The sequence below is a fragment of the Phoxinus phoxinus genome (genome assembly GCF_949152265.1).
Source record: "Phoxinus phoxinus genome assembly, chromosome: 17".
NCBI lineage: Eukaryota > Metazoa > Chordata > Actinopteri > Cypriniformes > Leuciscidae > Phoxinus > Phoxinus phoxinus.
This window is the reverse complement of record NC_136892.1, coordinates 3,858,828-3,872,402: the sequence shown is the minus strand read 5'-3', so window position 1 is coordinate 3,872,402 and position 13,575 is coordinate 3,858,828. Positions and strand designations below refer to the sequence as shown.

At 41.7% G+C, this 13,575-nt stretch overlaps 1 protein-coding gene across 1 annotated transcript in view; it reads right to left on the bottom strand.

Annotated features, from left to right (window-relative positions):
* Positions 1-13,575, bottom strand: part of stk10 (serine/threonine kinase 10) — a 71,581-nt gene that overhangs the window by 3,150 nt on the left and 54,856 nt on the right. Inside the window, exons 11-18 of the mRNA XM_079585096.1 lie at positions 13,332-13,455; positions 11,101-11,280; positions 9,840-9,932; positions 7,653-7,782; positions 7,448-7,572; positions 5,272-5,460; positions 3,732-3,857; positions 1,770-1,883 (exon numbers count right to left, since the gene is read on the bottom strand). Coding sequence (XP_079441222.1) covers positions 1,770-1,883; positions 3,732-3,857; positions 5,272-5,460; positions 7,448-7,572; positions 7,653-7,782; positions 9,840-9,932; positions 11,101-11,280; positions 13,332-13,455 — 1,081 coding nt within the window. The remainder of the gene's footprint in view (positions 1-1,769; positions 1,884-3,731; positions 3,858-5,271; positions 5,461-7,447; positions 7,573-7,652; positions 7,783-9,839; positions 9,933-11,100; positions 11,281-13,331; positions 13,456-13,575) is intronic.

Sequence of the window (13,575 nt, the reverse complement as noted above, 5' to 3'; positions counted from 1 at the left end):
ATAGATGCTAATAGATGACAATAAACACAAGTTTGCATTTTAGAGTCAATTCAAAATAAAGTCATTTGAGATGATCTTGAAAAACATTTAACAAAATACAGAGTTTTAGACTTATCACCTTCAAATTTTAAATATAACATGGTCAGACATGTGTCTTTAGCTGGAGTGCATTTCTAGAGTGCTGACGGGCCAACTTCAATTTAATTTTCATGAAGATGTTTCATAAAAATAAATTTCTAATAACTTACACAACTTTGAAGCTATTCATAATTTTTTTTTCATTATGACAATAATTCATTCTACATTTCCAATAAAGTGGCAGGTGTCAGCTTTCAAATGAGACCATACTTGAGCTTTTAGGACAAAGGGTCAATTAATTGAATCTTTTTTAGGTTGGGTATGCTATTTCTGGGGATTTTTCAAAAGTGGCGCTGAAGGCTAACAGGTTAACTCCACGTCCCACTTTAACTCCACGTCACACCTTAACTCCACGTCCCACCTTAACTCCACCTCCCACTTTAACTCCACGTCCCACCTTAACTCCACCTCCCACCTTAACTCCACGTCCCACCTTAACTCCACGTCCCACCTTAACTCCACCTCCCACTTTAACTCCACGTCCCACCTTAACTCCACAACCATTCCATTAATCCGCTGATAACAACTGACAATTAAGCACATCTCTCATTACTGTAAAAACAATGATGTATTATTTAAAGTTTTTTTTTTTTTCATCATTGTAGAATTTGTTGTATTAACCTATAAGTTATGTTAATAAAAAAATATAAAAAATGCCATTATATACAGTTGTGGTGAGAATTATTGGCACCCCTGGTAAATATGATCAAAAATAGCTGTAAAGATGAATCTGCATTGTTTATCCTTTTGATCTTATATTCAAAAATAATGGAAAGTATAAATCACATTATGAAATAAATGTTTTTCTCCAAAACACGTTGGCCATAATTATTGGCACTCTTTTATTAAAGTCCCCTGTGGTGAAATCCAGTTTTTAATGTAGTTTATATGTCTATGTGGTGTTTTTAATCTGCTTTAACACACACCATGTGTAAGTTCATAAGTGGACAGCATTGCTGAGTATTTTCTGCTTAAAACTGCAGTGAACCAAAGACAGTCTCAAAAACACGGTTTGAAATCGCTGGTGTTTCTGACGTCACACACTACCTTGTAACCAATCAGATCAACGTGTGATCGTCAACCAGTGGATCTCTGAGCTGAGTGAGTGAGTGGAGGCGGGGCTCATTTGCATATTCATAGAACCGCGCATACTAAATGAAACAAAGGTGTCGAGTTACATTCAAGATAATGTTTAGAATGACATTCAAGATAATGTTTAGAATGATGGGAATGTTAAACTGGATAGTTTTTATTTTTATTTTTATTACCATAATGCAAGTTAACCCTTTAATTCAAAATGTTTGCGTGCGCTGCAGAACGGGTCTACTCTTCACGCGCTCGGTATAAAAAAATATAGAAATCGTGGTTAACTCAAATAATTGTGATTATTAAATCAAATACCCGCAATCAGACAATTAATCGAAAATCATGACAACCATATTAACTTGTACATTACAATATTACTATTTTTACTGTTTTTGATCAAATAAATGCAGCCGGCCACGATGACCATAAGCGACTCAGATATAAACTTTGTTAAAATTATGTTTGTTTTTCTGTAATTGAGACTTTGGGGTGAAATATGAGCCGTGTGTCTGGATCCAGCAGTGCGAGTAACCGTGACCTCTGACCTTCTTCCTGGGCTTGAGGTGTTCTCTCCAGTCCTTCAGCTGCTGGTTGTGTTGCTCATCCAGTGACTTCAGACGCTGCGTCTCGTTCTCGATGAGCAGGTGACACTTCTCATTCTGCAGGACACATCAGTCAGACACGATGAGAAACAAAACCACTATCAGCACAAAAACATCATCGAGTTTTCAGAGAGACGCGATGAACACAACAATGTCCGGTAATACTAGAAGTATACAGTGACAAAATACTTTTACAAACTTGGTTTATAGTTAATTCATAGTTTATCTTCTGCAGAACACACACACACACACACAAAAAGAGTGTGTCGGATAATGTTGGGGTTGAAACAAAAAACACTCAGACATGTATCAAACGATCTTTTCCTTTAAAGATAAGTGTGAACGTAGAGCTGGGCGGTGTGACCAAACATTCACGGTATTTTAAAAATCATACTGGTTTCACTCACAGTATATGACAGTATTATTATTTTTTCAAGCATGACTGTGTGTTAACCACTTTTCTACAGATTGAGAGAGGAGATACTGCAGTAGATTGACTCAGAATGCCCTATTTTACTGTCAGGAGTGAATATTATAGAAACATCCACACTAGTATTAATAATACAGGTTTGCACAAAATGATGCTGTTCATAAAGAGGTCCAGCAGGCGGCGCTCATAAACGCTGCTTTATCAGGAAAGATTAAATTAAAAACACATCGAAACTTTTCTAAAGACCGTCAGTTCCCTTCAAAAACACTTTCATATAAAAACACCCGCGCCGCGTTTTGACTTTGAAACGTGCAGTGCTCATGTTTATTCAGCGATGGCAAAGCCTTCTGGGAAATCTATTTGTGGCGGGCAGTGTTGATATTGAGATAATTTGACAGCTATCAATTATAGTTTAACCTCTCCATCTTCACCATTACAGTAACACACACACACACACACACACGCACGCACACACACGCACACACACGCACACACACGCACACACATCACCAGTGCAACAGTGAATAGACCCTCTCAAACTGTGTCTTGTTCCCAACGCTGTTTAAGAGACATACACCGGTATTGCGGTATATAAAAAATTAATATCATAACAAAAATGAACGGCGGTATCGGTATGAGCCGGTTAGGGCTGCACGATATGAGAAAAAGCTGCGATGTGCGATAATATTGTTTAATATTGCGATGACGATATGACTTGCGATAAATGTGATTGTTAACTATACTGTTCCCATGTCTTAGTGCTTTAATAGGTTTTTTGCGTGATAGGTCAAAGGTTTATTACCTGCCTGGTTCAGAATACACGATTTTGGCACGATCTGTTTGGCGTATGGGTGTCGTGGAGATTCGTAATAACAACGGGCGTCGGGACGCAAGATTCGATCGTGTCATCGTATAGTGTGTCATAGTGGGCGACAACCTACGTCGCGTCTGCGATGCCTCACGACAGAAAGACTATAGCATGTTTAATTCTTTAACGGTCCTCCACGACGGGTTGAATATGTGAGCGAGGCGAGACGTGAGTGAGTGCAACAGTGAGTGTGTGTGTGTGTGTGTGTGCGCCAGTGAAAGTGTGAGCGTGTGTGTGCGTGCGTGAGTGAGTGAGCGAGTGAGCGAGGGACAGTGAGTGTGTGTGTTTGTGTGTCTGTGCGTGCGAGTGACTGTTTGCGAGTGAATGTGTGTGTGTGACGGCACGCGATGACTGGTCGGAAAGCAACGTGTTGTCTGACATGTTTCTTGTCCACGACAAGATTTTAGGAGTCAAAAACGTGTAAATTAGTGCTAATTTGAACCAGGCATTATTCATCGTGTCAGGCTGTCTGTTGCGATGTGTTCATCGCGGGAGTTCATATCGCGATGACGATGAAAATTCGATGTATCGTTCAGCCCTAGAGCCGGTATACCGCCCAGCACTATGTGAACGGGCTTAAGAAAAGCGTCAGGATTGTGTGTGTGACCTGCAGCTGCTGGAGCTCTCGGCTGTTCCCCTCACACTGGCTCATCATCTCTCTCATCTGGTTATCATGTTTCTGCTGCTGGTGCAGTCGCTCGGCCTTCTGCCTCTTCTCCTCCTCCCTCGTGAACTGAAGACAAGAGAGAGAGAGAATCTCAGAGAGGACACACACACACACAGAGTCTCAGAGAGGAGGACACACACACACACAGTCTCAGAGAGGAGGACACACACACACGGGCCGAGAGAGACGTCTCAGAGAGGAGCACACACACACACAGTCTCAGAGAGGAGGACACACACACACACAGTCTCAGAGAGGAGGACACACACACAGTCTCAGAGAGGAGGACACACACGGGCCGAGAGAGACGTCTCAGAGAGGAGCACACACACACACACACACCTGCTTGATCTTCTCTCGGTCCTCCACACACACACACACACACACACCTGCTTGATCTTCTCTCGGTCCTCCGCTGAGTTGCCGGTGGAGTTGATCTTCTCTCGGTCCTCCACACACACACACACACACACACACACCTGCTTGATCTTCTCTCGGTCCTCCACACACACCTGCTTGATCTTCTCTCGGTCCTCCGCTGAGTTGCCGGTGGAGTTGATCTTCTCTCGGTCCTCCACACACACACACACACACACACCTGCTTGATCTTCTCTCGGTCCTCCACACACACACACACACACCTGCTTGATCATCTCTCGGTCCTCCGCTGAGTTGCCGGTGGAGTTGATCTTCTCTCGGTCCTCCACACACACACACCTGCTTGATCTTCTCTCGGTCCTCCACACACACACACACACACACCTGCTTGATCTTCTCTCGGTCCTCCACACACACACACCTGCTTGATCTTCTCTCGGTCCTCCACACACACACACACACACACCTGCTTGATCTTCTCTCGGTCCTCCGCTGAGTTGCCGGTGGAGTTGATCTTCTCTCGGTCCTCCACACACACACACACACACACCTGCTTGATCTTCTCTCGGTCCTCCGCTGAGTTGCCGGTGGAGTTGATCTTCTCTCGGTCCTCCACACACACACACACACACACACACACACACACACACACACACACACACACACACACACACACACACACACACACACACACACACACACACACACACACACACACACACACACACACACACACACACACACACACACACACACACACACACACACACACACACACACACACACACACACACACACACACACACACACACACACACACACACACACACACACACACACACACACACACACACACACACACACACACACACACACACACACACACACACACACACACACACACACACACACACACACACACACACACACACACACACACACACACACACACACACACACACACACACACACACACACACACACACACACACACACACACACACACACACACACACACACACACACACACACACACACACACACACACACACACACACACACACACACACACACACACACACACACACACACACACACACACCTGCTTGATCTTCTCTCGGTCCTCCGCTGAGTTGCCGGTGGAGTTGATCTTCAGGCTCTTCTTGAACATCACCATGCGTGTCTTGCCCTCGCTGCGCTGGATCTTGGGGAGTCTGTTCTTCTCCTGTTGCTGTCGAGCTTTGAGGAGCTCCACCATGCGCTGGTTATAGCACTGCATCTGTTCCTGTTCCTGAGGCAACACACACACGGTCCGTGTCAGAGAACACACAGTACACGCTTCACACACACACGCTCAACACTTACACTGAATCAAACGCCAGGCTAAAGTCCGCATCACTGTTTAAAACACATACTAATCTTCTCTCCTGGTTAAATACAGGTTCTAATGAGAGAACGACATGGTTTGAAAGATTGTTTCTGCCACAGAATAAAAAAAAAGGTAATGGCGACTTTTTATCACATAATTTTTCTCATAATTATCAAATTTTTCTCTCATAGTTGCAGTTATAAACTTGAAATTACAAGAAAAAGTCAGAATTGCGAGTTAAAAATTGTGTGTATATCTCACAATTCTGACATTTTTCCCCTCAAAATTCATATTTTATATCTCGCAATAGTGATACCATTTTTTAAAACGTTTTTCTTCTATGGCAGACACAAGCTTCCACAACATGAACATGTTATAAATGCTTTCTGACCAAACAAAAAGCATGTTTTTTCTGGTACTTGTAACGACTGAGAAGGATTTGTTTTAAATCATTATAATTCCGGCATGTTTGCTCATCATGAATATCTCAGACTGATGCGTGAACAAACTCAACTTGGTTTTAGCATTTATTTATTTCCAGCAAGTAGTATCTCAGCTATAGTATATATTATTTATTCTGTATACTATTATAGTTTTATTAATATTCTGAATTAGCTTTGAATTATCTTCAGTTTAAATAATTTTTTTTTTTTAAAAATCGGGCCTAGACAACACAATTTTTTAATTTCCTGATATTTCCAGGTTTTCTATGACTATGGGAACCCTAAAACTATACTACTCCCATTACATTTCAACAGTCCACACACATGCAAATGTCTGTCACACTGCAGCCACACACACACTTTCTCTCACACACACACACACTTTCTCTCACACACACACACACTTTCTCTCACACACACACACACACACACACACACACACACACACACACACACACACACTTTCTCTCACACACACACTTTATCTCACACACACACATACACACACACACACTTTCTCTCTCACACACACACTTTCTCTCACACACACACACACACACACACACACACACACACACACACACACACACACACACACACACACACACACACACACACACACACACTTTCTCTCACACACACACACACACTTTCTCTAACACACACACTATCTCTCACACACACATACACACACACACACTTTCTCTCTCACACACACACACACACACACACACACTTTCTCTCACACACACACACACACACTTTCTCTCACACACACACACACACACACACACACACACACACACACACACACACACTTTCTCTCACACACACACACACACACACACACACACACACACACACACACACTTTCTCTCACACACACACACACACACACACACACACACACACACACACACACTTTCTCTCACACACACACACACACACACACACTTTCTCTCACACACACACTTTATCTCACACACACACATACACACACTTTCTCTCTCACACACACACACACACACACACACACACACACACACTTTCTCTCACACACACACACACACACACACACACTTTCTCTCTCACACACACACACACACACACACTTTCTCTCACACACACACACACACACACACTTTCTCTTACACACACACACACTTTCTCTCTCTCACACACACACACACTTTCTCTCTCACACACACACACACACACACACACTTTCTCTCACACACACACACACACACTTTCTCTCACACACACACATACACACTTTCTCTCTCACACACACACACACACACACACACACTTTCTCTCACACACACACACACACACACTTTCTCTCACACACACACACACTTTCTCTCACACACACTTACACACACACTTTCTCTCACACACACACACACACACACACACACACACACACACACACACACACACACACACACACACACACACACCTTCTCGTGCTTCTTGAGGAGCTGGTGTCTCTGCATGAAGTACTGGTCCTTCAGCTGCTGTTTGAGGAGCTGGTGTCTCTCATGCAAGTTCTTCTCTTCCATGTCCCAAAGAGTGGACTCTCGATCTGACGGATGAAGAGAGCGCTCGGGTTATAAAGCTTCAACATGGACGTCACTCGAGTTTCCTAAAGCTCTTCATCTATACCTCTGAGCAGAGCCTGCTTCTTGAGGAGGCACTGGCGCTCCGTCTCGGAGATCTCCCGCTTGTTCTCAGCAATGATGCTCTTCAGAGTCGAGTCAAGATGATCCTTCTGATCTGCAACGAACTTCTCTTCCTGCACAAAGAGCCAGAAAGAGTCAAACGCACGTGTTTTTGACACACAGATGCAATGATGCGCTTTCCTGTAATAATGTTCTGCTGAGAGATTTCGAGATCATGGAGAAACACAGTTGTGGTTTTGAAGAGCACTTCTCAAGACCAGTAGAGACTTCATGAAACATAATATGTGACCCTGGACCACAAAACCAGTCACATGGGTCAATTTTCTGAAATTGAGATTTATAAATCATATGAAAGCTGAATAAATAATCTTTCCATTGATGTGTGGTTTGTTAGGATTGGACAATATTTGGTCGAGATACAACTATTGAAAATCTGGAATCTGAGGGAGCAAAAAAATCGAAACATTGAGAAAATCTCCTTTAAAGTTGTGCATTTATGTTCACGATTGTGCTGCATTCACTCACAAAAATACATGTTTTATATATTTACGGTAGGAAATTTACAAAATATCTTCATGGAACATGATCTTTACTTAATCTTGATCTTTACTTTACTTTTAAGCATAAAATAAAAATCTATAATTTTGACCCATACATGTATAGTTGGCTATTGCCACAGATATACCCGTGCGACTCCAGACTGGGTTTGTGGTCCAGGGTCACATATTTTCATTAGTCATTTCCTACTATTTGAATCAGGCATTGAAATGGATGATTCTGTGATTCTGTCTATGATAAACGGTTAACATTACGGGCTCTATCTTGCACCCAGCGCAATTGACTTTGAACACCGGCGCATGTATCAATCCTTTTTTGCACCCGCGCACAGCGGACTTTTCCCTCCACAGACGCACGTCGGTAAATTAGGGAATGAACTTGCGCTCGCGGGGGCGGTTCAGTGCAAAGAGGAGCGTGTTCCGGCGCAAACGTTCCCTGGTGATATTTTCCAGTTTTAGAAAACAACTCCGCCACTGACCAGGAAAAACCTAGTCTAAAGACAGCGGCGCTGGCGCGTTAGTCATCTGGTATTTTAAGGGCGCGTGCTTGGCCATAATGTAGTGTGTTAACAACACACACACACTTTGATTCTCTAATATAAACAGACGCAGCAGTTTTCATTTTTGCAAATCATACATTATTACAAGGAAAAATATGAACACACGAGGGAAATCATTGTTGTGTCCATGAAGATGTGGAAAAAATAGGCATAAATCTAGATTACACAATTACCCAAATTATTATACGCCTGTTTAACCGAAGCTAATTTGGGTGGTTTCTCCCATCATCCCCAATGTCACTTCTCTGTGTTTTACGGCGCTGACGAGAACGTCGGTCTCCTCGGCTGTGAACCGCTCCTGGCGTGCGCTGGCAAACCCGCCGTTATAATAGCGATCCGCCGTGGAACAAGCGCGCCGGCTCTTAAAGGGAATGTGAGAGGACGCTCTGATTGGTTTATTTCACATTACGCCCAAACCACACCTATGAATAATGAAGCTACTTCAGACCAACACATTTTAGATTTGCGTCGGGGGCAAGAGTCGTTTATCCCGCCGGTATAATAGCAACAGCGCCGGGATCCGCCCACAAAGTTACTTGTATTTTGCGTTTGATACTTGCGTTTCAGATCGTGTGTGTATATAGGGCCCTACGTCTCAGATCGTGTGTGTATATAGGGCCCTACGTCTCAGATTGTGTGTGTATATAGGGCCCTACGTCTCAGATTGTGTGTGTATATAGGGCCCTACGTCTCAGATTGTGTGTGTATATAGGGCCCTACGTCTCAGATTGTGTGTGTATATAGGGCCCTACGTCTCAGATTGTGTGTGTATATAGGGCCCTACGTCTCAGATTGTGTGTGTATATAGGGCCCTACGTCTCAGATCGTGTGTGTATATAGGGCCCTACGTCTCAGATCGTGTGTGTATATAGGGCCCTACGTCTCAGATCGTGTGTGTATATAGGGCCCTACGTCTCAGATCGTGTGTGTATATAGGGCCCTACGTCTCAGATCGTGTGTGTATATAGGGCCCTACGTCTCAGATCGTGTGTGTATATAGGGCCCTACGTCTCAGATCGTGTGTGTATATAGGGCCCTACGTCTCAAACAAACCTCGTTTGATTTCAGCTCCAGAAAGCTGTTCATTTTGACCTTCAAGCTGTCTTTCCTCAGACTCCTGGGCAGTTTCTCCACTTCTTGTTTGACCTGAGACGAAATGAAGATAAAAGTGTTTGATTTCAAACTGGAAAACTGAACACAAATCTACATGTTATCTACAACGGCCCCATAGCGTACTGTATGGTCACATGACATAATCATTAGATAATTGCAATGACTCTGATCAGAAGTAACATCTGAAATAAAATGTCAGTTTGAATGCTTTATCATTTCATGTTATACCGAACAGATTTCAATCTTTCAGACACGTATGATAATGCTAACTTTTGCACTAGTTTATATTGTAAATAATAGAACATTATGTGAGATGTTAGCGACTTAATATTTAATCATCTAATCATTTATTTTAGTCCATTCAAACCTCAAACTGCATTAAAAATCAACCATATTATTATTAGAGGTTTACTCGTCTTCAGAAAACGTTCAGCGTATTGATACATGTATAACATCTTGCAGTTTCATATTTAATATTCTGGTCAATTTCAGCGCCACCATTAAAAAAATAATCATCTTGTTGTCATTATCATCAGCAAAATAAAAAAAAGTTATTTGATTACCGAGATTTACAATGAAGCCAGGTTTCAATAAACACACAAAAACATTTATTAGATTAAAATCTAATTAGATTATTAGATTAAAAAATATTATTTACACATTCAAAACATACTAATTCATAATTATAATGGATATTTAGTTCATTACCAATAACATTAATTTGATATGAACAGTTTTGTGCAACAAAAGTAGTTTGGGGAATCATTGACATTGAATGTACTCTTTGGGGCCAGAAAAAGTATACATGTGAAACTGGAAAAATGTGAATATGGTGCAAAAGTTCATTTATTTCAGTAATTCAACTTAAAAGGTGAAACTAATATATTATATAGACTCATTACATGCAAAGTGAGATATTTCAAGCCTTTATTTGTTATAATTTTGATGATTATGGCTTACAGCTTATGAAAACCCCAAATTCTAAATTAGAATATTGTGAAAAGGTTTAATAAGCTGTAAGCCATAATCATCACAATTGTAACAAATAAAGGCTTGAAATATCTCACTTTGCATGTAATGAGTCTATATAATATATTAGTTTCACCTTTTAAGTTGAATTACTGAAATAAATGAACTAATTTTGGGAGTTTCACCTGTATTATGAATCTATATTTGTATGTGTGAGGTGTAGCCGACTCGCCTCTTTCTTCTTGTGCTTCATCTGGTCCAGGAACTTGCTGTGGGCTTTCTCTTGTTCCGCACGGATGCGTTTGCCCTCGTCCCGCAGGCGCGTGGTGTGGTCCAACTCCATCTTCTCGATGGTCTGCTTCTGCTGCTTCTCCAGGGTCTCCAGCTCGGTGTCAAAGTACTTCTTCTTGGCCTGTGAGCACAGCCACACACCAGCACATCAGCAATATTTCTAAACATTTGAACCACATAAAGTGTGTGATATTATGGGAGTTACTATAGAGTTTCTCCTCAGCCAGAAATATACTGGTCAAGCAGGACACTGAGCAAAAGCAGTGTCAATTGAGAGATTTTGGGCGATTGTGCTTCCATAACATGTCTTCTGTGAGACCAATGGAAAGAAAATAAGTATATTTTATTATACTTTATCTAATTCTGCGTCAGTGGATTTCAACAGTGCACATTTGTAAAGCCTGCTTCCTCAAAACGAGCCGTTTTCTCCTGGACTGAGCCAGAAAGTCAGATCTTGATCGCCACGTTCACACACAGCAGAGCACGCTTGTCAGTCCTGTATTTGAGTCTTTAATACGCTTACGTTCACAGTCACACACAGTTCAGTAATTTCTGGGAGTGACAAACACATTCTCGGACCGATCTCACACCCGTACATTTCCAGGACATTCTTGGAAAACCAGCAGTGAATGGAACCGGACTGGACAACTAGTCTGTCACGTCAAACAGTACGAGAGAGATGCTCTAGATTAGATCATTCATTAGATAATGCTTCATTTGCATATTTAAACATAACATTTCAGAAACATTTTGATAAACAAAACAAAAAGTCTAAGGGCCAGATTTACTAAACAAGGCTAATAAGCGTGAGCGCTATAATCCAATAATAGCGCCGAGTGTAAAGTTCTGCACATGATCTACTGAAGACGCAGAAATGTAAGAACACAGACACAGCCGGATCATTTCCATAATGACCAGCGCAATCTACAAGAGCAGCGCAAAGTAGCGTCTGGTGTAAGACCAGCTTTTTTTGGGCTGTAAATAATGGCGCAAATAGCAGTAAATGGACTAGTGCAAAGTGACTAGTGACTTGCGTGATTCATTTAAATACTCTCTTCACATAAATGTTGTGTCTAAAATAGAAACTCATACAAATGCATATGCAATAAAGTCAGCAATAATGTCTCACTGCGTGTCTTTAGTAAATCCTGACAGTAGTTTTTTAATGCCAAAAGAGGCTTTGCGCTGGAGCAAACTGTTAGTAAATCTGGCCTTTAAAGGGTTAGTTCACCCATAAATGTAAACTCTGTCAGTAATTCCTCTCCCTCATGTTGTTTCCCGTAAGACTGTCGTTCATCTTCAGAACACAAATGAAGATATTTGTGATTAAATCTGAGCGCTGTCTCACTCCTCCATAGGCTTCTGTTGTAATTGAAACTTGCCGGCCCAGAAAGTTAGTAAAGACAATGTTTAAAATAGTCCAAGTGACTACAGCGGCTCAACCTTAAGTTTATCAAGGGACGAGAATACTTTTTGTGTGCAAAAAAACTAAAAAAAACTAAAATAACTTAATTCAACTTAATTTTTTTCAAGCTTCAATTACAACAGAAGCCTATGGATGAGTGAGAGCTCTCAGATTTAATCACTAATATCTTCATTTGTGTTCTGAAGATGAACGACAGTCTTACGGGGAACAACATGAGGGAGAGTAATTACTGACAGAGTTTACATTTATGGGTGAACTAACCCTTTATTGTACTGTGATTAACCAACAAGGGTAAGTTTGGTAACATATAGTTTATATATATATATATTAGAGATGTGACGGTGATAATATTCTCCCACCGGTTAATCGAGTGTTTAATCGAGTGTTTAATCGACACTCGACATTTTGCCATAATTTGTGTGTTATGGTTTGTTCAAGCCCGAAAGAGAACTCGATACGCGTCTTTTCTGTGGGTCGTGTGTGTGTGTGTGTGTGTAGGCAGGACTTACAGCGCGGCCTCTTTAGTCTTGTCGCGCTTGAACGGTTTAAACGCATTCACATTAATAAGAGCGTGATCATACAACGCTAGTCAATTGCGTTAAATATTTTTAACGCTTTAAACTTTTTTTTCTTTTTTTTTGCGGTGTTGTGACTGAACACCGACTATCGTAGCAAGCCTAATATTATATATAGTACATTTTTTGCACATCATGCAGTGTGTTTAGCTGGAGATGTGTGACTCTTACGTTCATCTCCTGGTCGAATCTGCGCGTCATCAGTTCCCGCTGGTCTTTCAGCTTCAGGTTGAGCACGACCTGAGCACGATGCTGCTCTTTCTGCAGGAGACGAAGATCCCGCAGCTCCTGGCGCCTGTGTGGACCAATCACAATACATATGAGCAATCCAACCCCAACTTCACATAAAAAAGATGATATTCATAAATCTCAGTTATGAGCTTAAGTCAATGAGCACCAAAACTACAGTAGTCAA